Below are 27343 nucleotides of genomic sequence, written 5' to 3' on the forward strand. Positions count from 1 at the left end.
TGAAAGGACCTGGAAGTGAAGTCGCTCAGTCATGTCCGACTCCTTGCGACCCCATGGACTGTAGCCCCCCAGGCTCCTCGGTCCATGGGATTTTCCAGGCATGAATACTGGAGTGGGTTGTCATTTCCTTCTCCAGGGGATCTTCCCGACCCAGGGATTGAACCCGGGTCTCCTGCATTATAGGCAGACGCTTTACCGTCTGAGCTACCAGGGAAGCCCTTATGCATTTATGGCTACTCTCCCCTTAATCACTATGAATAGTGAAGTGAAGTTGCTCAGTCGTGTCCAACTCTTTTCGACCCCATGGACTGTAGCTTGCCACGCTCCTCTGTCCATGGGATTTTCCAGGCAAGAATACTGGAGTGGGTTTCCATTTCCTTCCCTAGGGGATCTTTCTGACCCAGGGATAGAACCTGGGTCTTCTGCACTGCAGGCAGACTCTTTACCGTCTGCGCCACCAAGGAAGCTTTTAATCCAGCTTTATTCCACTTCTTGATGTTCCTCAAATATGTAAACTGTTTCCTCCTGAGGGTCACTAATACTTTCTATTCTCTTGCTTTGGAAGCTATTTTTCCAGGTTTTCTCCTAGATCTTTATATTATTTGCTCCTCCATTTCCTGCCTATGGCAAAAGCAGTGTTCTCACCAAAACCCTCTTCTTCCCAGGCATATAGGAAAACCACATTTGCCAAACCTACTGCAAGGGAGACTAGGGAAAGTGACAGACTTTTAGTCAACTGAACAGTGGCAAAGGTCATGTCTTATCCCTAAAATATTTTGCATAATTTTCCAAACTTTCTTCCCCAACATCCAAAGTTAGAGGCGAAGGATTTCAAGTTGCTGAGGCCACAATGTGGAAGAACCTGGATTCCTTAGTCACTGCTTGGAGGAAAGCCATTCTAGAGAGCTATCTCAAACTCTGAGTGGGTGAGAAACAAATTTTTATTCCAATCAGCTACTGAGATTTTGAGGCTAGCTGCTGTTGTTTGGTTGCTAAGTCATGCCCAACTCTTTGTGACCCCCATGAACTGCAGCACGCCAGGCTTGTGACAGCTGGTAATAATTGACAATACCTTACTCAAGTTGAATCTCTTTAGAGAAGGCTTCTCTTACCACCCAATCTAAAATTGCTACTCAACTCTCAATTCAAACTCTAGCCCTGTTTTTCTCTTTAAAGAACTTTTGAGTCAGAGCGTCTAAGTCGCTCAGTTGGGTCTGACTCTGCAACACCATGGACTGTAGCCCACCAGGTCCCCCTATCCATGGAATTTTCCAGGCAAGAATACTACGGTGGTTTGCCATTCCCTTCTCCAGGGAGTCTTCCTGACCCAGGGATCAAACCCAGGTTTCCTACACTGCAGGCAGATTCCTTCCTGAGCCACCAGGAAAGCCCTTTAATTTTGAGTGTATTTAAATGTTTATTTACTTATTTTTTTTAGTTAATCTTTTCCCTCGTGATGAGAACTTTAAAGATCCATTTTCAGATTTCCCTGGTGGTATAGCGGATAAGAATCTGTCTGCCATCTACTGTAGAGCACATGGAAATCTGCTCAATGTGATGTGGCAGCCTGGATGGGAGGGGAGGTGGGGGAAGAATGGATAAATGAATGACTGAGTCCCTTTGCTGTTTACCTGAAACTATCACAACATTGTTAATCTACTATACTCCACTACGAAATAAAAAGTTAAAACAAGCAAAAAAGCAGAAGCCACCTGCCAACGCAGAAAACACGGGTTTTCCCCCTGGTCCAGGAACACGCCACATGCTGTGGAGCAACCAAGCCCTTGTATCACAACTACCGAGTTTGTGTGCTGCAGCTACTGAAGCCAGTACACCTAGAGCCTGTGCGCTGCAACAAGAGAAGCCACTGCAGTGAGAAGTCTGTACACCAAGACTAGAGAATATCTCCCCCTCACAACTAGAGAAAGCCTGTGTGCAGCAACGAAGATCCAGCACAGCCAAAAAAATAAAAGATCCGTTCTCTTCCAATTTTCAAATATACACTATGGAATTATTAACTAAGGTTATCATGCAGTGAACTACATCCCTATGACTTCTTTATTTCATAACTAGACGTTTGTACCCTCCACCCACCACCTCTGGCAACCACCATGAGTTTGGTATTTCTTTTAAGATTCCATATGTAAATGAGATCATACAGTATCTATCTTTTCTGGGTCTGACTTATTTCACTTGACTTGTTTATAGTTTCTTTCCCATGAGAATGTAAGTTCCATGAAGGCAGGGACTCTATCGTACTCTCTACTATATTCCCAAAGTCCAGAATAGCACCTGGCTCATTATTACTACCATAGGTAACATTTGTTAGGAGCTTGCAATGTGTAAATCTAAGTAATTTAGAAGTAGTATTGGATACTGGAATGACAGAAAGACTATAAATGTGCTTTGTGGTAAAAAAAAAAAAAAATTAAGATAGAAGCCCAATTAAACAGGTTCTAAATAACAGCTGTCAATAACCTATAGTGCTACAAGTCTAAATACAAAAATGCTCTCCATGGAGATGTGCCTTCAATCCCAAGCTGTCCTACATTTGAAAAGTTCTAAGAACAGAGAAGATAAACAGTATCATTTATTAACTTTTTGTGCCAAAAACATGTGACACAGACCCATGCGTAGGAACCCTGGACTTGAAAGCAAATCTGAGAGACAGAGCAGGAAAGGGCACCATGCCTGAAGAGGAAGCTCTAGTGCTATAAAGGCTAAATGAGTGCTGTGAAACCTGGGAGGAGGGCTTCAGTGGCCGTGACAGCTGCATCAGTAGCAGCAGGAAGTGGCTAAAGTTCAAGCTTCCCAAATCATCCAGGGAAGACAGCAACCCACCTGCAGGAAGCCTTCTAACAAGGATGCCAGGTGAAAGTGAAAGTCTTAATCCTGAAAGTGTTAGTAGCTCAGTCATGTCTGACTCTTAGCGACCCCATGGACTGTAGCCTGCCAGGCTCCTCTATTCACAGAATTCTCCCAGCAAGATACTGGAATGGGTTGCCATTTCCTTCTCCAGGGGATCTTCCCAACCCAAAGATTGAATCTGGATTCCCTGCATTGCAGGCAGATTCTTTACTATCTCAGCCACCAAGGAAGCCCACAAATATGCCACTGTTGTTAAAGACAAGCAGAAACAAACCTGAAGAATACGAGTTTTCTGTTGATTATTTGTCATTCTTCTTGACTTGGTCCTTTCCACTTCATGTCTATGAACCCATCCTCGAAGTTCATGATTTAACCTATAAAATAGCTTAATTAGTTAAACATATTTCATAGAAACAGATGTTTCACTTTTGATTGGAAAGGAATTTAAGCATGTTCTGAGGTTTCGAAGAGCATTCCAAATGCCTAATGATTCAATATTCTTTTGACTTAAAGCGAAGACATTTAATGTTAGTTGTTTTCAATGACTTGCATTTTTATATGGTAGTTTCCTCAATCATGAGTTCAAAGTTCAAAGAAAATCATAGCTAAATACCTGCCAAACATAAATACTGAATGCAAAGGTTTTTCCACAAAAAAAAGTATTTCTGTTTCTGCTCTTGGACTATGTACACACAAATACTGGAGATGCTGGAGAGCATAGAACAAGTCATAGGACTCCTAACCACAAATGGATGCATCAAGGCCTTTGAAACTCATGCTCTTTTGGGAGAAGAAAAAGAATCAATCAGCTGCTCAGAAAGAGAATTTTCAAGGTACTATAATCCAAATTTTCCAAAACGGAAAAAAAATTTTTTTTAAGTTCAATTCAAATATAATTTCCCTTTATTTTGCTTACTTTTTAAAGCAGTTGTGGAGATGTCAGACTATACTTACTTTTCTACAGCTGATTACTACATACCACACACACACAAAAAAAACTGAAGCAGTTTTTAAGGTGTGAATATAGGATCCAAAATTCACAGGAAAAAACAATTCAATGAAGAGTAAATAAAGAAAAAAACACTAATGTGAAAGTGATTCCAGAATCACATATCTTCAAATTATTACCTTCCTAATTTGAAGGAAAAGGTACCTTCTAATAGGAATGTTACCACCTGCAAATCTAACACTTACCCTGAATTTTTATATTAATGTCATTCTTTAGTTTTCAAATAAGACATATTTAAGCATATAACTCCAATATAATCACATAAAATAGACCCAATACCCCCTTTATCAGGTTGGTGGGGAAAGTGAACAATTGATATGCCTGCCTATGGTTATGCAAGAAATAATTCAGAGTTTTCTCAGCTACTTGGTTAATCTGAATTAATATTTTTCTAGGTTCCACAGCTAAGCACAGGAACCCACGCGGCTATATCTGCAACAGTTGACAACACTCACCTGAGAGATTCCGTTGTGTTTATCAGGGGCTGACAGGGAGGTGGAGGGATATAGAGTAATGGTTCTTCAGTTAGCACCATCAGGGCTTTATCATTTGAAACAGAATGGTCATATCTGAAACATAAATGTACAAAATGTGTTGCCTTGTGTCTTATATTCCTAAGAAGAAGTTTGCTATAAGAAAGTCATTGCTAGTATTGTTTTCATGGAAATAAAAATATAAACAAGTATAGTCCCACTATACAGCAGAGAACTATATTCCATATCCTATGATAAATCATAATGGAAAAGAATGTTAAAAAGGAATCTGTGTGTGTACACACAGCAGTAATTAACACAATACTGTAAATCAACTATACTTCTATACTTCAATAAAAACATTTTTGTAAATATTTTAAATAGAACATACTGCAAGCAAGAAGTGAATGTGATCTAAAATGGAGGGAAATATATACCATATAGCACAAACATCATTTTGCAATTTTCTACAGAGATTATCACAGTAGTTCACATTTACTGCCCAACTATTAAGTACTTAAAACTAGAGATATAATGATAACACACAGTTCACGTCTTCAATGAACTCAAGGCACACTCAGTGATGCTGGAACACAGGAGGTAACACAGTAAGAAGCGAAACTGGGGGGAAGACCCACTGATGGACAGGAAAGACTTCTGATTGACAGTGAAGTATTACGTAACCAGGACTGAAGTTTGTGCTCACTCTCAACACTGTGATAAGAGAACTGAATAGTCTCCTTAAAAGAGTGTCTGTGTATATCCCAATATTCATTACAGCACCATTTGCAATACCCAGGACATGGAAGCAACCTAGATGTCCACTGACAGATGAACAGACAAAGAAGCTGCGGCACATATATATAATAATAGATTACTCAGCCAGGAAAAGGAACACGTTTGGGTCAGTCCTAGTGAAGTGGATAAATCTAGAGCCTGTTATACAGTGACATAAGTCAGAAATAGAAAAATAAATATCATGTATTAATGTAGATGTACAGAATCTAGAAAAAACAGTACTGATGAACCTATTTACAGGGTAGGAACAGAGACTCAAACGTAGAAAACAGACTTTGGACACAGCGGGGGGAAGGAGAGGATAGGACACATTGAGAGAGTAGCACTGAAACATATGCAGTACAATATGTAAGACAGATAGCTAATGGGAAGCTGCTGCATAACACAGGGAGCTCAACACGGTACTCTGACAGCCCGGAAGGGTGGGACAGGCTGGAGGAGGAGGCTCAAGAGGGAGGGACATATATATACTTATGGCTGATTCATGCTGTTGTATGGAAGAAACCAATACAATATTGTAAAACAATTATCCTCAAATTAAAAATAATTTTTAAAAAAATATCTGTGTGTGGGAGGAGAAAGGAAAAGCATAAAATACTTGGCAGGAGAAAAGTAAGAGCCTTGAAAAGTTAAATGTTAGAATCATGGAGGAATCCCTAATAAAACACCTGGCTGACATTAACCAGTTATTCCATTAGCTTTAAAAAATATACTTTCCTAATCATCACAGTGATGTATATCATGTGAATTCATATCCAGAGTGTGATGTAGTGAGCAAAATGTGGGTTGAAAATCCTAATCAGATCCTAATCTGAGTTGAGGATATTATTGCTATTTATTCCCATCAGTCCGCTATTTTAACCTTTCTTACTAAGAAATCTGAATTCTGTCTTGAATTTCTTTATATACAATACTCTAGATTTAGAAAACTAGATTTATTAAAATTCAAAAAGAAAAACACAAAATTGGACATGGCTAGATTTGTGCTTTTCAATCAACAATAGATATTTATTGAATACCAACTATGTGCCAGATACTGTGCTAGGTGATGGAATTCCAACAGGGAACAGGGAGTCCAATCCTCCATGATCTTGATGGAGAAGATGGACCAAATACAAGAAAGCAAACACAGAATAAATCCAAACTGAGGTTAAGAGCTATGAAAAAAAATATGGTTGAGATAGAAAACCTAATGACAATGTCTACTTCAGATAAAATGGTCTGAGAAGGAGATGGTATTTAAGACAAGGCGTAAAGGATGACAAGAAGCCAAATCTATAAAAACTGGGGGAAGAGTGTTCTAGATAGAGGCAGGTGGGAAAAGGAAGGCTTTATGGAACTTAGGAAAACTCACCAGCTGAAAAGTTGTAAGCAAGTAAGGGGAGGCACAAGATGTTTGGAAAGACGGAGACCAATCATGATAAGGAATTATTAAATGTAATAAGAAGCCACAAAAAGGTGTGCTAGGTAGAGAAGTGATATATTTTTAATTTATATGTATCCCTTGCTATTGTATCAAAATCAGTTTTGATGGAGGCAAAAGGGGAAGCTGGGAGACCCATTAGAGTGGAAGACCACCCTGCCTTGCACTTGGTAAATTCTCTCTCAGTTAGGAGAGATCAATAGCAATCTGAGCGAGAGTTGCAGCTCAACTATGAACTAAGGTGGTGGCAGTGAAGGTAAAAAAAAAAAAAAAAGAACCAATTCAAGATAATAGTTGGAAAGAATATCAACAGCACTTGTTGAAAGGGAGGAACCAGGGTTTCTGGCTTGAGCTACAGAAACGAAGAAGCATACTATACAGAAGTGGGTGAAACTAGAATATGGAAAAGGACCTAGAGTTTCACTGTGCAGGTGTTAAGTTTGAAATGTTAAGAGAAGTGAAGGAACTACTGGATGTATGACTTTGGAGACGCAGAAGTCTGGAGAGGAAACGAAAGAGAGTCATCAGGATATACAGAAGTGGACTGTGTGCTAAACTATGGCATAAAGAGAACAAAAAAGTTAACAGTTCCATACTTTAGGATCTGGATAGAAGAGGAGCCTACGGAAATGAAGCAAAGCCCATGAAAAAAGAGGAAACAAAAACGCAGCAATACTAAAGGAGAAGACTTCAGGAAGGAGTGATCTATACAAATGCTGAGGAAAGATCAAGATAGAGATAAGTTTTCACTGGATTTGACAATGCTGAAATCACTGGTCAGCTTAACAAAAATAATTTTTGCAGTGTGGAAAACTAACTTTAGATCAAACTTAAAGACTTCTAGGTATGCCACATACAAGGGTGAAAAAGCAATAGCAGAGGGCATATACATATACATAAAGTATATGTATACATATACTTTTCCCTGCAGCTGCACCAGAAGCATTCTTGATGCCCTTTCTTCTGCCTACTGGCGTTGTTATTCAGAATAAAACAGAGATGGTGGTACACAGGTAATGAACGCACACACAAAAGGAAATCAGCTCAAATTAACTGCTGAGGGAGAAGAAAAAACTCTGCCTTGCACTTGGTAAATTCTGAATGCTTTTAAGAAACCAGAGACTGTTGGTCACACTGAAACAAAAACAAAAACAAAAAATAACCAAAAAAAAAAAAAAAAAACCACCTACAAAGACCAAAGATCTTTATATATGTGTTATTTTAAAATCAGGTCTGAATACTCACAAAAATACAAACACTGAAGTCAAGTCCATCAAAAAAATCTAGAACTACTTTTGAAACTATAAATCTGATTTATAATTTTATTTCCATGTGATAAACTCTAGTAATGATTTCTGCACATCTGTGCTGATTGGCTTTGTTCTATCAGCCAAATATATTCTTTGGAAAAGGAAACAAAAAATCTGATAGGAAAAATATTGTATAAGGAAAGGGACTAGGTGGAATTGCAGGGGAAAGAAAAGGGAGAACCTAAGCCAACATGCAATCTGGAGACAATGATATCCACATTACTCCTGAGATGGTCAGAGTTCCAGACTGCCTGCAAACCATTCCATATCAATAGAAAAAAATTCAATAAATAAAACACTGAAATAAAGGGCAGTATTAAGGAGCTACAGCTAATGAGAATTCCTGGAATAAATACAGGTTCTGGCTGATGCCTTAGAAGCAGAGTGACTATCCTTTTCCCTTCATCCAAGACAGTCCTGATTTATACCTGACATCCTGACATAATTATTACACTAAGACACTAATACTAGTAGCTGAAGCTCCAGTACTTTGGCCACCTGATGCAAAGAAGTGACTCATTAGAAAAGACCCTGATGCTGGGAAAGATTGAAGGCAGGAGGAGAAGGGGATGACAGAGGATGAGACGGTTGGATAGCATCACCAACTCGATGGACATGAGTTTGAGCAAGCTCCAGGAGTTGGAGATGGACAGGGAGGCCTGGTGTGCTGCAGTCCACGGGGTCGCAGAGTCCGACACGACTGAATGATTGAACTGATGGACTGACACTAGAACTACCTTTCATTATTAAAAGTCTCTCAGTTTGGTCGACAGATTATATGGTCATCTTATATACCACACATTTCTAAGACTGAAAAAATATATGCAGTTAATTATTAAATGATAGACAAATGTAATAATATAAATTACGAGATTAGAATCTACTCCTTTTTTATTTGAACCAGTTCTCATAACTCTCCTGAAAAAACTAAAGATAACACAAAGTAAGCTGCATTAAAAAAAAACACACAAATGTTATGGCTGAGTATAAATAAACCACCTAAAAATCAGTTTAAAACAAATTCATACTTGGTGCTTTCAAATGTTTCACAAACATTTTTTTGGTATCTTTTATTTAATATATAAAATAATAAAAGAAAGAATATCAAATTAATGGGCTAACACTGAAATCTACCAAACAGCTCAGTAATAATCTTGGGTATTTCTATAGAGACTTGCACACAATCAAGAATTGATAATCATTTCCATTTTTTATTAAGACCAGTAACCTATTAATAGCTTATGCACAAGCAATGGAGGCTCTGGGTCAGGGAGATGGCTTGCACTTCATGAATTATTTTGAAAGCTGATAAATTACAGCCTAAAAGTCATTCCAGACCTCTAGTTAGAGCTAATATGATCAAAGGACTGTGCTTTCCAGGAACCATCATATTATCTTACTCTAACGTGGACAAGTAACTGAAGGCTTTTATTTATTGTAGTTAGTGAAAAATAAGAAATATTTTTATAAAGTTTACCTGAACAGTAATTTCAAGTGTCTGATTCTATTCTATTTTTAGCAACAAGCTATATAACTTAAGAGGCATACTCTCAACTCTCACAAATCCAAAGGCTACCTATGAAAAATGTAACTTTTGCTGGATCTTACATAGACAACAACAGAACTCAAAATTACAGGATATACAGGGCTAACTTGTAAAAATTATTTAGTAAATTAAAAATACTACTACTATTAAATTCCAGTAATACTCAGGGAGACTCTTATATGATCACTAAGATCAGTATTTCAGAAGTATGGCTAACTTGAGCATGTAAAAAAAAGGCAGGAAATGTTAGGTTTTCCAACATCTCTCACATTCTATGTTGTATTACAGTTACTACCATATATTTTTTGGATCATCTGCCATATTTAGCACAGTATTTTGCACACTGCAGATTCTTAAAAAAAGTGAATACTAGCATTTTTTCCAGGAAGATTAAATGAAGACAAGCCTGAAGGATTATGGTAATACTCTCATTAAGTGGTATGGGTGTAACAGTAAAAATCAGAAGAATGATTCCCCTATGGCCTTTGGCCTTTAAAACCTTAAAGAGTTAACAGTAATCAAATCTTTAATGATTTTCAAGCATTATTCTGTGCTATGGTTGCCACACTATAACCTCCCTTTGCCTTGTAACTCAAGGATCTAGCTCCACTTGACTCTAATAAAAATTATAAATCACACAGGGAAATGGTTATCAAAAACACTTCTAAAAAGGGCCACTATAACCTTCTTCTACTTGACATAAGGCAAAAATTATATTTTCATACAGCTGTCTTTACTATTTCCAAGCTATATGGAAATTTATGAAGATAGAATTAAATTATAACAAGAAAAAGAAATTCAATAAAAATCACAATAAACAAGTATAAATGATTTTATCTAATAACTGCAAATGGGTTCAGCCATATCATTCCACCAAATCATATCCATCACAGATGATATAGTAACAAATATTACACTATATATATAAACATGACAGTAAAATAACTATATTAAAGACACTACAAACAATATAGCATGTGTAATATATAATGATTGTGTTTCAATGTGTATATTAGTGTACACAAACTGAGATTTTAAGGTCACAGTTCTACAAGAATTCTAAAACTTGGACAGTTTTTAAAAAGGAAATTTACCCTTAGAACTGATCTTTGTAAAATTTACGAACATCCTTATAACTTGTTTGCTCTACTAGTTGAAATTGTGTATAAACAATTCAAATATAAATCTAACCTGTAGCTGTTTTTCTGGATGATATCATCTGATGTGTCTTGCTCCTCTTTAGCAGAAAATCCTAGAAGATGCCTCCTTTGATTTGTAGGGTTCACACTAGGATTCATTCTCTTGGAATCTGGTTCCAACATGCTGAAAATGTTAAAATGTTAGCAAATAATTTAAAAAAAATTTGTCATACATATGCATACTACATGTTGCTCTGAAGCAAATCACAATTCTTTACACACAGCAAGAATACTAGGTATTAGAGGCAAGTCAAACAGCTTACCGATATGGTCAAATCCCTAGCTTGGCATCCTGTACATACATGAAAATAAGTTTTGAAAATAATTTTTCCAACTATAGAAGTACATTATTGATAAACTGTTTTAAAAAGTCAGTATTCTATATGCTTTAAACTATGAATATATCCCTGGAGAAGGAAATGACAAACCACTCCAGTATTCTTGCCTAGAGAATTCCATGGACAAAGGAGCCTGGGGGGTACACTCCATGGGGCAAAGAGTTGGACACAACTGAGTGACTTAGCATGTGAATATATACATCCATATAAAGTAAAAATAGGTAAATGTACATATAAACAAATTCTAAACTCAGATAATAATTAGAATAAGAAGGCTTCCTTGATGTTTCAGACTGATGTTTTCAAAGAAGAAATACTTCAAATGAAACAGAAATTATTCTCTTTATCAACAATCAAATTCACTAGATTTTCACCATTCCAGAAAGCAGGCTATCAAAGTTAACAGAAATTTTTAAAAAGTTTATTTACTTTCTCTTCACTTTCCCTAAATCTTCCTTTATGTATCTGGGGCAAAGATATATATATATATATGTGTGTGTGTGTGTGTGTGTGTATGTGTATATATATATATATATATATAATCTCTCAAATATTGCAATAGTTATTTAACACTTTTAATTAACTAATCAAGGGCTTAGAAATTTGGCTCATTGATATGATATCTTGTGTGTTTAATTTTACAGTGCCACACATATACTAGTCAAAAAATTCTTTTTGAAATTCAACACAAAGGGAATTTCCCTAGGGAAGCACAAAAGAAGGGATACCAGATTCTATTTAGAGGGATGAAGTGAAGGAAGCAAATAAGGCTGATGCGAGGGTCACAGTTAAGGGCCCTGAGATTCTAAGAGAAAAGGAGTTCTCTAGGGTATAGTACTTTGCCTCCAAATTTGGAGAAAGGGATGTTGGGTGGAAGGAAAAAGCACGCACATCACTCTAGAATCTTTTTCTGCTATCTTGTCATATTCCCCATCCTCTTCAATTCCTCATTCCTAGAGTCCCCATCACCCAGTGTCTCGCACGGTGTGCTGTGGCACGCTCGCATACTACAGACTCTTTGGAGGTGTACCACCAAAGATGGTCAGGGTGTAAAATCTAATTTTGCTACAACTGAGGCTCCATTTTGTTACAACTGTACCTTTCAGAAAGAATGTTCACCTGAGAGGTCAGGAACAGTATAAACCCTGCTACAAGTGAGATAAAAGGCTGTGGAATAGCCAACTAAACTTATGAAAACTTACCCTAGTGAGTACTTTAGAAAACATGAGATAAGCAATAAACAAAAGTAACTTTGTAGGAAAGCCAAATGAAGAGTGTGACGATAACTCTAGAATGTATTTTTTCTTTTTGAACCTTACATTTTTGAAAAGGGTTTACTTTTTAATCCTTTCAAGGGTGATGCCAAAAATTCTACTTAGGAAAGCAAGCCTAAACAAAATCAAAGGTAAAAACATGCCCCCTAGGACTTCGCAGGTTGCTCAGTGGTAAAGAATCCGCCTGCTACGCGGGAGACAGAGGTTCAAGCCCTGATCTGTGAACACCCCACATGCTGCAGAGCAACTAAGCCCAGGCACCACATCCACTGAGCCAGGCACTGAGCCCGGGAACCTGAGAGCCCGTGCTCCACAACTAGAGAGGAGCCTCTGCTCTGCAACTAGGGAAGAGCCCGCCCAGCAACAGAGACCCAGCACAGCCAAAAATAAACAAGTAAATAAAACCATTTTTTAAAAAAGAACTTACCCCAGTTTACAGAATTAATTCACCTCCTGTCAGCCTACCCCTCCACTGCATCTGTGAAATATCCACATAATAACATTCCTGTTTGGTGGAAGTACTCCATCAATTTCACCAGTGACTAGGAGAAACTCTACCACTGTAACTATTTAATTGCGTCTGAAGCCCACTCACATTTTATTTCTACTGGATTAAGTGTTGAGCTAAAAGCTCCTAGGAAGGAACAGGGTTTGGGAGAGGAGCAAGTTCTGGGTGTCCCTCCCTGCAATTCACGTCAAAGTACCACTGGTCTTGGTATAAGTTCTGGACTCTGTGGCTATTCAGAACATACCTAATAAGCAAGCCTTCTTCCAATATCCAAAGAAACCTAATATATCTCAGCCCTCACTTCAGGCTCTCTCTTTCATGGCTATAGTTTCTTCCCCGTGTTCCTCTTTATAGTACAGTCTTAGGTTCCTTCAGCGTATTTGGTCACTCCCCTCTCAGTATGCTTCTCAGAGATGATGTCCAGAACTGGCCACAGCAATTCTCAGGTGGCATGACCATTACAGGATGGAACAGGGTAATTCCTTCCCATGTTCTAAATATTATTCTTCCACCAATGCAGCCTAATATCACACAGGCTTTTTTGGCAGTTACATCAGACTCTATATTGAAGTTGGTTTAATTAAAATTCCAAGTCTTCTCACAAACTGACTGGACTATTACCCTCCCTTCCCTTCCCTTCTTCTCCCACTTCCAATTTAGAATTTATATAATTGAGCTTTGTGATCCAGCTGAATAATTTATGTCAATTCCCTTTAAAATATCATTCAAGAACTTTTCCGATCCTAATTAGCAACAGAAATTCTCCTTCAAAGCAAGCAACAACATGCCATCCACATCCTCAGCTGAGCTGTTGAGGATAGAGAAGAGAAACTGAGCCCTGGGGCATGCTCCTAGGAGCACCTTCTAAGTTTGTAAAAACCTAAGTTAAAACACTTATGAATTAACCATAGTATCTCCTAGTCCAAAATCCCTGTCTTAACCATAGGGATATTACAAGACTGGTAGACATTCTCCTAAGATGCAAATGCAGTGTAACAGCAGCTACCATTTTCTGAGCACCTTCTATGTACTAAGGAATGAAAGCTCAAAGAAAGTTGAGGCTCAAAGAGTTTAAAGTTTGCCGAAGGTCATGCTGTGATATGGTGATTTATAAAAAGAAATATATATTTGGTGGCAACATTTTCCTGGCCCAGAGCTCCTAACATCCTTGTGAATTTCCGAAGTGATGAGACCCATAAAGGTGCCATTTGCTATGTTAATGACGTGACACTGAAATGCCCTCAGGTTGTCTAAGGATGGGGGTTAGTCCCCAGAGGAATCAGTCACAGACTACAGAGTTTGAACTTTCAGTCCCAACTCGCACCCCCACCTCCAGGAAAGGGAAAAGGACTAGAGATTAGGTTCAATCACCAATCGCCAAATGACTTAATCAACCATGTCTCTGTCATGAAGCCTCCATAAAAACCCAAAACGAAGGGATTCAGGGAGCATCTCGGTTGGTAAAGATTCAGAGACAGTGGTGAGCTTGAAGAGGGCATGGAAGCTCCCTGTCCATTCCCCCATACCTTGCCCCATGCAGCTCTTCCACTTGGCTGTTCCTGAGTTATATCCTTTAATGATAAACTGTATTCTAGTAAGCAAAATGTTTCTCTGAATTCTGTGAGCCACTCCGGCAAACAAAGAGGAGCCTGAGGATTGTGGGGTCCTCTGATCTACAGCTTGCTAGCCAGAAGCCCAGGTGACAACATGGATTTGCAGTTGATGTCTGAAGGCAGGGAGGGTAACTCTTGTAGGACTGAGCCCTTAACCTGTGGAATCTGACCTTGTCTCCACACTGGCTGCATCAGAATTAAGCTGAACTGGAGGACACCCAGCTGGTGTCGGAGAATTGCTTGGTGGTATGGGGAAAACCTCTCCATACATTGGAACCAGATGATCAGAACCCTGAGGAGAACTGTTTGGTGGTGTGAAAAAACACACATTGGAATTGGTGTCAGAAATGTACATGCTCCAAGTAATTAATGAAGCCAGGATTTGGGTCCAGGATTAGAACATCATCATTGCCTTATGTTGACAACATTTCCCAGAATGACTGACTGATTCACCCACTTATTCAACATGTTCTAGACACCTATTACGTTCCAGGAATCATATTTGATACTAAAGACTCAAAGATAAAACCGAATATAGTGTGTATAAGTGTGTGTGTGTCTGTGTGTGTATGTTGGGGTGGGGTACAGACACATGGTAATAGAGGGATTAGCAGCATAATAGCGGTTAATGCCAAATGTTACAGAAGCATATAACTAGGGCATTTGATCTTTACCAAGAGGATCATGAAGTTATCTTAAATGACAAGCAGTAAATAAACAGGTGGAAAAGGAGGATGGGAGTGAGAAAAAGCATTTCATGCAGACTAATATGAAAAAGGACACAGTCACAGGAGAGTATGATTTGCTTGAGAAATTACAAGTAAAGCAGGAGAGGGTATATGGGTGGACATGTGAGAGAGAAGGGAAAGAGACGAGACTAAGAGCAATGCAAGGCTAGATTATTTATGGGTGGCCTTGACTGCCACACTATCAATAAGTTTACCAATTTATTCAATAAAAGCAAAACTGGTATGTTTTATTCTTATTTTAATTTTGGTTCCCAGTTATCATATTCCTTTCTATATCAACATCTTCCATGTGATTAATGCTAAATTCCCCAGTATAATGGGGGAAATCTAACTTCTTTCTTTTAAAAACTGATATTCCATTTGTCCCCTACCCATCTAGACTACTTGGTGATTACCACTGCCAGAAAAACAGCAGAACACTAGGACAGTTCCTCTGCTTTATCTATTTCCTGGCTAGGGATCTTAAAGCTGTTTGCAAGGCTCTCATGGGTAAGTGCCAAGTTACAGAGGCTGCTATGGCTTCTGGGAGTGGCTTTAACATTTTCCCTTCCTTGAATCCTACTATCAACTAGCAATGGACACAGTCATTTCTGGATCAGAACGCACCTTCCTCTAGCACAGTGACTCTCGCCCAGTGCAGTACCCAGGCCAGCAGTGTTTGCATCACCTGATACCTGGTTAGAAAGGCAAACTCTCGGGTCCCACTCCAGTCCTAGCACCCAGAAACCCTGCAAGCGGCGCCTAACGATCTATGTTTTAACTAGCTGTCCACATGACACACGCCAATGTTTAAGAACCACTATTTTAAACTCATCTTGTTTCTCACAATATCTTTCCTACCTCAATTCCCTAAAAGTTACATGTTTTTCACAGTAAATCCAACAGAAGTGAACAGTGTGGGAATGAGGATGGGGGAGTTAGATGAAATGGCTGCGGAAGGTCAAAATTAAGAACGATTTATGTGGTTTATGGATGATTAATAGAGTAAGTTATTAAGTTATTTTTTAAAGGTTTATATTTGTTTTTATTTATTTTGCTGCACTGGATCTTACTTACAGCATGTGGTGTTTTGATATTTGTTGCGGCATGTGGAGTCTTTAGTTGCAGCATGCAGGATTTAGTTCCCCAACTAAGGATCAAACATGGGCCCCCTGCATTGGGAGCTCGGAATCTCTGTTACTGGACCACCAGGGAAGTCCCTAAAGTAAATTATTAGTAGTTGACAACCATTAGTACTTGGGAGCTTTTAGAGTTCTTCTACTGATTATTGTTCTTTAGATGATTTTACTACCACTATGAAAACTGGCATTTCAAGTCAGAATTTATAACTGTTACAAGGAAATGCCTTGAGTTTAACTATCAGTTCAGTTTATTCCATCTGTAATTGGACTGTAATCACTTAGCAGTCATAATCACTTAGCAGCTACACTTGCTAGAAATCAGTTTTAATGTAATTTGGTTTGGCTCATTAAGTGATCACTATTTTTCCCACTGCCCACGTGAGAAAATGATTATCAGAGTGTAATGACAAATATATGTTTAACCATAACTACTTTAATAATTTTACCCTTTTTTAGCCTGAGGGCTCACTCAGATCTCATTCAATGGACTCCACAAAAATGATCTTCACAACACTTTGATTACACAGAGTCAACAAAGCATTTTTAACAAGGAAGTAAGTCAGAGAAAAGGCAAAAAATAAACATCCAGGCTAACAAATACATGAAAAGATGCTCAATATCACTCATTATCAGAGAAATGCAAATCAAAACCACAATGAGGTACCATCTCATGCTGGTCCGAATGGCTACCAACAAAAAGTTTACAAACAATAAATGGTGGAGAGGGTGTGGAGAAAAGGGAACTGTCCTATACTGTTGGTGGGAATGCAAACTAGTACAGCCACTACGGAGAATCCTGTGCAGATTCCCTAAAAAACGGGAAATAGAACTGCCATATGACCTAGCAATTGGTGTGTGCTGGGCGTACACACCAACGAATCCAAAATAGAAAGAGACACATGTACCCCAGTGTTCATTGCAGCACTGTCTTCAATAGCTAGGACACTGAAGCAACCTAGATGTCCATCAGCAGAAGAATGGATAAGGAAGCTGTGATACATATATACAGTGGAAAATTACTCAGCTATAAAAAAAAGAACACATTTGAGTCAGTTCCAATGAGGTGGATGAAACTGGAGCCTATTATACAGAGTGAAATAAGTCAGAAAGAGAAACACCAATACAGTATATTAATGCATATATATAGAATTTAGAAAGACGGTAACAATGACCCTATATGCAAGACAGCAAAAGACACAGAGATGTAAAGAACAAACTTTTGGACTATGTAGGAGAAGGTGAGGGTGGGATGATTTGAGAGAATAGCATTGAAACATGTATATGACCACATGTAAAATAGATGACCAGTGCAAGTTCAAATGCATGGAGCAGGGCACTCAAAGCCAGTGCTCTGGGACAACCCAGAGGGATGGGGTGGCGAGGGAGGTGGGAGGGGGGTTCAGGATGGGTGGACACATGTACACTCAGGGCTGATTCATGTCAATGTACAGCAAAACCACCACAATATTGTAATTAGCCTTCAATTAAAAAAAATAAACTTTTAAAAAGTGACTAGAAGAAAAAAATAATAAAAAAGCATCCAAACAGTCTATGAGTCCCAATTTTATTATCTATCCATTTGGCCTGAATGTATTTTGAAGGCAATATGTCAAGAAATTCTGTAAAGACGCTTTTAAAGTTTTTTACTTGTTTATTTTTGGTAGTTGTCCTTCGGCCCCAAGTCCTTGTAAATTTTTTTTGAAGTCTTAAAATGAAATTTCTCTTAAGCTAAATTACAGAGATGCTGACTGTCCAATTCAGCCCAAAACAACTATATATGCTTGAAACTATGAAATGACTTACAGAAACTAACTTTAACCATCTAAATAACTGAAAGTTTACATTTCCCTTGTTTTTATCAATATTTGAAATACATGAAGGAGCTTTACTTTACTGCCAGAATTCAAGACTGTCTTCATACAACTTTGACAACACAAATATGAAGGAAGGAATCTGACAGTCATAATAGCCAAATGTACAAAAGATTATGAGAAAATTATTGTTGCCAGGAACTTTCAGATTCTTGGCATGAGTGTTTTTGCATCATTCAGTGTCTCTTTTTGTTAATTTTGGAAAAAAATTTCCCAAAACACAAGGAGATGACCCAGTCACAATAAGAGTTAGTATAATGATTAACTGTTTATAGTTCATGATATAAATAAGACAATCTAATCACTCTTTTCATAATTAGCTTAAATCACATTCTATTCAGTATTTTCAAATAAACTAATAAATATTTTTAAAAAATAGAAGTCTCTATGTCTCCGTGGCAAGCTACCCTGCAAGAGTTACAAGTTTTAAGTCTCAGAATACCCATTACATCAACAAACACTGCCTATGTTGTGGGTCAACGGGCCTGAAAAGCACAGATTAATAAAACATAAATAACTTCAACTTCCCCAAAAGTCTGGGGAAAGTATTATAAGAATTGTTATTTTGTTTTTTTAATCTATGAAAGTCTAAAAGCTAACAACTGTTTCATTTATGAAGCCAACTTAATTATTAAGATATGATTTCAGATATCCAATTTTCATACCAAGTAGCTGAACCAAAAATGGCACATCTCCAAATCTATTCTACCCTTCACAAATCTGTTTCCTTATGGTACCAGCTGGTCAATTTTAAACTCGAGCCATCTCAGCAGGTAAGAATCTTACTGGTTCCCATCCCCAAAAGAAACCCATTTGGTGCTACTGCTCTCCCTGAACACTGCACATGAAAAACTGAAATCACTTTAGGCTGGAAAGAGCATGAAGATCCTTAGGTTTTAATGTGGAATAGTGGAAAGAACACAAAATTTGGAATCAAGAGGTGTGGATTCAACATGTGGCTCTGAGACTCCCCGAGTCATTCTGGGAAAGCTGGTTAACTTCTCTGAGCCTCTAATTCCTCTCAAGAAAAATAAATCTGTCAAAGATTCAAAGGAGATGATGGATGAGAACATGCTTAATAAATCAGAAAGTGCTTTGTGTCCCAAAGATGACACAGCAGTTAGTGGCACAGCTTGCCTTCCCACCTGCCAAAGTTCAGGCTATTCTCAACATAGCAACTGGAGTGATTGTTTTAAAATCTAGGTCAGATTACTATGTCACTCCGCTGCTCAAAACCTTCAGATGGCTCTCCATTTGTATCATGGTAAAAGCCCAAATCTTTAAAATGACCAAGGCCTCACTAAGGTTATTCCCTTCCTGTACCTTACCTCTCTGGCACCATCTCCTATTACTCTCCCTCCTTGTTCACTAGTCCAACCACACCGACCCCCTTGATTTTCCTTGAACATGCCAGGCACTTTTCCGCCCTAACACCTTTGTTCCCTCTGCCTGGAATGCTCTTCCCCCAAACATCTGTATGGATAATTATCACTTTTAAGCCTTGGTTCAAACGTTTACTTTACAATGACGACTATTTAAAACTACAATTCCAATAACCACCCTCACACTTGTAAAACTGTTTACCCTACTATATTTTATCCCTTTTTTCTATCATTTTACTTAATATGTTTACAGTCTGTGTGTCCCTGTATGTATATTTTGTTCTAAGACAATGCCTAACCCACAGAGGCTTTTTCTTTTTCCCTTAAGTAACAAATGTATTTTATGTAACATTCTGCCTCTTGCCAGGAGAAAAAATCCAAATCTTTATTTTAGAGAAACTAACACACTACTCAAGAATAGCAGGTGGTGAACTCATTATTATACCATCTCCAGATGCAGGAACAGGAAATTATGTTAATTTTCATTGAAACTGAGGCTAAAGACAGGGATTTCTCAAGGGAGTTCTCCAAATCTTAAAAAAGCGATTTTTCTCTGTTTATTGAATGGTTCACAGATGATTTTTGCAGACTTGTAGTAAGTGGGGGCAATTTACTAGAATCAGAAGTTTGAAGCAATAGATCAATAGTCAAGATTAAAAAAAAATTCCTCTAAACAGTAGTTCTCAGAACCACAGATTACCAGACCTTGAGAAGAAACACATACTTCACAGTGCCCCTCTGCCAAGCGAGCCAGCAAGAGCAGGAAAACAACCTGCGGTTCTTTCATCCATTCAATGAACAATCATAAAGCAAGCACTCTTCTAACAGGCAATGTTCATTCTTGGAATCTAGTCACCAGACTCTGAGAAAGGCCAAGCAGCTTGCGGAGTGGTCCAACTAAAGAAAGGAGGAGACCCCTAGCCACCAGCCCTGGCTCAGCCCCAGTTGAGGCCAGCACCAACCTGCTGGCTATGACGAGTGAGCCATCTCAAAGCAGGTCCTCCACCCTGAGTCAGCCCCGCTGACACTGCATGGAGCAAACCACTGCTGTCTCTAGTGAGCCTTCCCAAACTGCTGCTGTTTCAGCAAAGTCAATGACTGTTGTTGTTTTAAGCTCTTAAGTTTTGGGGTGGTTTGCTACACAGCAATTGGTAACTAATACACTCTAGTTATTAAATTGCTGAAGTCAATGAATCAATATTTAATAAACATAAGTTTGTGTGCAAACAAATTCTTTGGTATCCTCTCCAAAAAAGGCACTTGAAAAAGGCATGCTCCAATCATTCTTAAATGCCTATAAATTTCAGTGCAATCTCTTCTGTTATATTCCCATCAATCCCATCAACCCATAAAATAAATATTTTCTCCTTCCACATCCAATCTTAAGCTTTAGGAAAATGGGTAACACTATTGGATCTCTTTCTCTGCATAAATGGCTGTTGTTCCTTAATGATTAACACAAGGGCTCCAAATACAAACTGAATTTTAGCTCTGCCGAATGTTAGCTATGACTTCAGTTTCCTCATCTGTAAAATGGAGAAAATAATACGTACCTTATAGTTCAATATATAAAGTGCTTAGATTAGTACTGGCTGCACAGCAAATGTTTATAAATAAAAGCTCAACAGCAAAACACATAAAAAACTGCTTCCTTTACTAACCAAGCACAGGTGGTATCAACAAACAGACAGATTATTCTGAAACTGTCTTCACTTTTGCACTCATCTTTTTTCCCAACTATCTTATTTCCATTTATCTCTCATTTTCAAATTCACATTATACAAAATAGGGGGGAAGGAAAATTAAAGTAAGTAATGCTGCTTTATTGAGAATTCCAATAAAAGGGTTGAGTTGCTGTTGTTTAGTCACTAAGTTGTGTCTGACTCTTTTATGACCCTATGAACTGTAGCCCGCCAGGCTCCTTCTGTCCATGGGATTTCTCAGGCAAGAATACTGGAGTGGGTTGCCATTTCCTTCTCCAGGGGATCTTCCCAACCCAGGGATCAAACTCACGTCTCCTGTATTGGCAGGTGGATTCTTTACCACTGAGCCAACAGGGAAGCCCAAAAGGATTCGGACAGAAAGCCACATCAAGCATACGGAGTATCTGTGATTCCCCAATATGAGCTTCTCTGAGCTCATGGATTGTGATAAACTGACTGGTAACATAAGATGTCAATGCCAGTTTGTGTTCAAACACACAGACACCAAGAAGTCTAGATGCATAGCACACACTCACACTTCATGCTACACTAGCCATAACTCAGTTAAAAACCATCCGTGAAGTGAAAGTGAAGTCGCTCAGCTGTGTCTGACTCTTTGAGACCCCATGGACTGTAGCCTACCACTCTCCTCCATCCATGGGATTTTCCAGGCAAGAATACTGGAATGGGTCGCCATTTCCTTCTCCAGAGGATCTTCCCGATCCAGGGATCAAACCTGGGTCTCCCTCATTGTAGGCAGACACTTTACTATCTGAGCCAAAAACCATCTGTAGAATATACCTTAAAATATGTTTCAAATGTTTATTGAAATGGCTGCTGCTGCTAAGTTGCTTCAGTCGTGTCCGACTCTGTGCCAAAGACGGCAGCCCACCAGGCTCCCCCGTCCCTGGGATTCTCCAGGCAAGAACACTGGAGTGGGTTGCCATTTCCTTCTCCAATGCATGAAAGTGAAAAGTGAAAGTGCAGTCGCTCAGTCGTGTCCAACTCTTAGCGACCCCATGGACTGCAGCCTACCAGGCTCTTCTATCCATGGGATTTTCCAGGCAAGAGTACTAGAGTGGGGTGCCATTGCCTTCTCCATACTAAAATGACAGAACAGGTCAAATCTGGAGAAAATAAGACATTAAAGGCAAACTGCCTAGAAGCAACACATAATAATTACACATATATTTTGCAAAATCAAAAGTTTCAAAGTGATTTTATACTACCTTAATATTAGGCCAGACCCTCACTTATTACAAAGTAAAGCTGAGTATCCCTCTATTATTTATGTTTTGCACAGCTCAGTACTGAAAATGGTGTTTGAAAAAGCTGTTTTAAACAAACCGGTCACTCATTCTTGTTTCCCATTAAACTAAGATTTATAGTCTAAAGAAAATATCAAAGTAACCAACTTAAACTCTGACAGTTTTCTCATCTGCCCTAGTTTCTCCCTGATGCCCTCTCACAAGACAGAAGCAGCAGAAGTTACCACATTATCTTCTTTTATCTTTGAAAGTGACATAGTGACTGACTTACTCAAGGTAGAGAAGGAAGTTAGCAAAGGATGTACCTTTCTGATTTCAACTGCTTTCCCTTCACTATGACAAGTCAGGTCTGAGGGAAAAGGTAGCCAAGTGATACGTTATAAAGCCATTGCAATACTCCTTATATGCCTCCCTATGTGTAACTCACAAGAAAGCCAAAACTAAAGAAAATCATCAATAGAATTTTCCATGCCCTCAAAACTCTGGACTATTTATACACTCTATGTCATTTTTTTAAACAAAGGGTGAAACCCTATAGGGACTAGAAGAAAAGAGAACCAATTACTTTGCAAAGATTCTTATTTAAAGAACATGAATAAATTAGACATTTCATATCTAACTCTTTGTGACCCCACGGACTGTAGCCTGCTAGGCTTCTCTGTCCATGGGATTCTCCAAGCCAGAATACTGGATTGGGTTGCCATTTCCTTCTTCAGTAGTCTGCTACCTCTCTGCAATTCCAGATTCCATAACACCTAGTATTTAGATGTATAGTATTTCTTCAGTTTATGTGTCACTTTGATAAATGTGGAAAGTACTTTCAGCCAAAAACTTGAATTAGATTTCATTTCAAAGTCTGGCTGAACAAAACCATGTATACTTCATGGTTTGAAGTCTGACATCTAAGTTATAGAGTAACTTTTAACCTACAGCCAATAGTGATATCATACAGCAAAATGTGCTCAGCAAATGAATAAGGGGAAAAACTGAAGCCAGATTTGGAGACAGGCTCATCTCAGGATAAAAAGTTAGAACTCGTCCTATAAAAATAATGAAAAGCTGACAAACTTAGAGAATACTGTAATCAGAGACACTTTATTTCTAACCAGTTCCAGGCAACTCAAATTCAATACCATATTCTCTGTGATGATCTTTTCCCTAATAACATAGTATCCTAAGAAAACTACAGAGTAGCTGGCCCCTAAGGAGTATGATTTACCTTCCTCACCCAAGTCTGATGTCTTAAACTGTAAAGATTATGGTTCCTGTGAGAGGACAGCACCTAACCCTGAACAAAGGGAAAGTATTATCAATTTCAAACTCTTGCTTATTTTGTTGTTCAATTGCTAAGTCATGTCCAACTCTTTGCCACCCCATCGACCACAGCATGCCAGGCTTCACCATCCTGTCCTTCACCATCTCCCGGAGTTTGCTCAAACTCAAGTCCATCAAGTCAGTGATGCCGTCCAACCATCTCATCCTCTGTCACCCCCTTCACCTCTTGTCTTCAATCTTTCCCAGCATCATGGTTAAGACTTAGTGTATTTAAAACCTCCTAAGGATGTTGCTTTATTACTTGCAGAAAAGGAGAATGGTTAAAGTGACTTTTTAAATATGTAGAAAGGGGAAGAAGTAACAAAGGAATCTATATACTGCAGTCCTATGTGCCAGGAAGAAGTTCCTCTTACAGGATTCTGTTGTGGCTCTTATTCTCTCCAAAACACAAGTCCATAAATTTCCTCAATTACATAAAACAAGCCTAGGAATATACAAGTGCCTACCTAGAGATTTTTAAAAAATTCTTTCACATTCATTATCTTCTAATTTAATGGGTGGGTAAGTGTGCTTACAATTACCATAGGGGTCAATGTATAGAAGGGAAGAAATACAAAAGTATACACAGCAGTTTTCAACCCTGGACATACCTCAGGATTATCCAAAGAAAAATGCCTTATTTAAAAAGAAATGTCAAAAAAAAAAAAAAAAAAGAAATGTCAATGTATGGCAAAAACCACTACAATATTGTAAAGTAATTAGCCTCCAACTAATAAATGGAAAAAAAAAAAAGAAAAGAAATGATTTAGACCCATCTTATTAGATTCCATACGTTTGGGGTAGGGCTCAGTTAGCTGTCTTTTTAAGATTTTCATAGTGATTATGTACAGGCAAGGTTGAAAACCACTATAAAGAGAATTTAACAAAAAGTCATCCAAACTATGAAGGAGAAAAGGAAAATTAGCAAAACGTCAGACAAACTTCTATGATAAAAGCTGTTGCCCTACCATTATTCAAGAGTCAACAAAACTCAGAATATAATAAAGGTAATAATAAACAACAAACTGCAAATAGCATTCAGACTGATGTTTTTTCAACTAGCTCTTAATCATCTTGTTTTACAAAGAAGGAAGCATTTTTAGCACAATTTGTTGCTGGTTAAACATTATGTTGCTAACAGAACCTTTTAGAAATTCTTTTCTTTCTATCAAAATTTATCTATTTTCCTTTCCTCTCTATTTCCCCCTCATTTCTTAAATTATTTCAACTTCCCTCCATGAAGAAATATTTTTCAGTTCAGTTCAGTCACTCAGTCGTGTCCGACTCTTTGCGACCCCATGAATCACAGCACGCCAGGCCTCCCTGTCCATTACAAACTCCCGGAATTTACTCAAACTCATGTCCATCGAGTCGGTGATGCCATCCAGTCATCTCATCCTCTGTCATCCCCTTCTCCTCCTGCCCCCAATCCCTCCCAGCATCGGGGTCTTTTCCAATGAGTCAACTCTTCGCATGAGGTGGCCAAAGTACTGGAGTTTCAGCTTCAGCATCAGTCCTTCCAATGAACACCCAGGACTGATCTCCTTTAGTTGGATCTCCTTGCAGTCCAAGGGACTCTCAAGAGTCTTCTCTAACACCACAGTTCAAAAGCATCAATTTTTCAGCGCTCAGCTTTCTTCACAGTCCAACTCTCACATACATACATGACCACTGGAAAAACCATAGCCTTGACCAGATGGACCTTTGTTGGCAAAGTAATGTCTCTGCTTTTTAATATGCTATCTAGGTTGGTCATAACTTTCCTTCCAAGGAGTAAGCGTCTTTTAATTTCATGGCTGCAGTCACCATCTGCAGTGATTTTGGAGCCCCCCCAAAATAAAATCTGACACTGTTTCCACTGTCTCCCCATCTATTTCTCATGAGGTGATGGGACCAGATGCCATGATCTTAGTTTTCTGAATGTTAAGCTTTAAGCCAACTTTTTCACTCTCCTCTTTCACTTTCATCAAGAGGCTTTTTAGTTCACTAGTGTCTAAAATGAACAATGCCTATTTTCCCTACCTCACTATATTTCCTGAATATTTGTACAACTGTGAGATTTACACCAATCCTTGGGGCGAGGAGCAAGTTAAACTTACCTAATGTCAAAACTGTCATAAAGTTCAAACTTAAAACAATAAAACTTACAAGTCAAATAGAAACACAGCATAGAGAAGCAATGAAAAACTATGTCTTTAGTATGAACAACATCACGTATGATCTTTGACTACTCCTTGGAAGCAGGAACCCAACAGAAGGAAACTCTAAAGATAAGTTCTCTCCATAACAACAACAAAAAATTAATATCTCTCCCTCAACCTCATAACATTTAAAACATAATAACCATTTATACTGAACCCTATCTAATTTCAATGTCTGTTAGAAGGTTTAGTGTATGAAAAATGATTAGATGAAACTACATTTATAGTACAGGACATAGTAGTAGTGAGATAAAGAAAACAGCTATGAAAATTAAAGTACTTTAGAAAATGTACAACCAGAAAAAAATAAAGAAAACAGAGTCAATCATAAGAGGCCTAGGATTTGGGGTTTCAGCATGGGGGGACATATGTGACCTGTGGCTGATTCATGTCAATGTATTGCAAAAACCACCACAATACTGCAAAGCAGTTATCCTCCAATTAAAATAAATCAATTAACTAAAAAAAATTTCTTTGCCATTTTTATTTTTTAAGAGAGGGATAACTTTTTGTCCACTTTCATGGAAACTTTCATATTACTGAAATATTCATATTTCATGGTTACTGTCAGGTGTCATACATTTCCCTTGGAATGTCTCTCTCTCCTTCTCTCCTTATAAACCTTTAATTTTACTCTCCTCTGTAAAGGTCTTTCTTTATAGTAATTATCTCCATCTATTTCCCTCTTCTCAGCACAATACTCACTACATACACCACTTTACTTGGTCCTTGCTGTGACATGTCCTTGCATTAGTCACTGTTTTATGCTGTTCTCCTTTACTGTGAGCACGATGACCTATGGACCTGGACACGGTCTACCCTTTCAGCCTAATTGCTTACCATTCCCTATTATACAACCTATGTTCTTTCACATTCAATCATTCATTTCACTTAGTCCCTCAACTGTCATCCAACAAATATTTATCAAGTAGCTACAATATGTCAAACAATCTAAAAGCAAGGTAAAAAATTTTTTTAATAAAAATAAATAAATAAGAACAAAGTAAGCTCTAGCCATCCCTGACTGCAGCTTACTGTAGGTAACAGCCATCTTCCTTCACCTAAGTATTTATTCAGAATATTCCCTCTGCCTGGAAGGCCGTCCCCACTTTGTCACCATGATTAAACCTTTCTTCACAATTCAGTGCAACATGTGTCTACAATGTACTGTGCACAATACAGATGCTGTGAATATACATATATTTCTTTAAAAAGAAAAAAAAGGAGGGCATTTCCTGGCAGTCCAGTGGGCAGGACTCGATGCTTTCACTGCAGGAGCCCAGGATGAATTCCTGGTTGGGGAAATAAGATCCTGAAAGCCATGCAGCATGGCTGAAAGGAGTCAAGGAGTCAATAACAGTGACGACAGACAGAC

The 27343-nt window shown here is 38.3% G+C and overlaps 1 protein-coding gene and 1 non-coding gene across 3 annotated transcripts in view; both read right to left on the bottom strand.

The window, feature by feature from the left end:
- ATF6 (activating transcription factor 6) overlaps positions 1 to 27343 on the bottom strand; it is a 239456-nt gene that overhangs the window by 149543 nt on the left and 62570 nt on the right. For both annotated transcript variants that reach the window (XM_065946770.1, XM_065946761.1), the window contains 3 exons: positions 10619 to 10750; positions 4333 to 4446; positions 3143 to 3242 (listed from right to left, as the gene is read on the bottom strand). In XM_065946770.1, the coding sequence (XP_065802842.1) occupies positions 3143 to 3242; positions 4333 to 4446; positions 10619 to 10750 (346 nt within the window). The remainder of the gene's footprint in view (positions 1 to 3142; positions 3243 to 4332; positions 4447 to 10618; positions 10751 to 27343) is intronic.
- TRNAY-AUA (transfer RNA tyrosine (anticodon AUA)) lies at positions 143 to 214 on the bottom strand. The gene has a single exon. It is a non-coding gene; the product is annotated as a tRNA-Tyr (tRNA).

This window comes from Muntiacus reevesi, chromosome 1 (assembly GCF_963930625.1).
Source record: "Muntiacus reevesi chromosome 1, mMunRee1.1, whole genome shotgun sequence".
In the NCBI taxonomy this organism is placed as follows: Eukaryota; Metazoa; Chordata; class Mammalia; order Artiodactyla; family Cervidae; genus Muntiacus; species Muntiacus reevesi.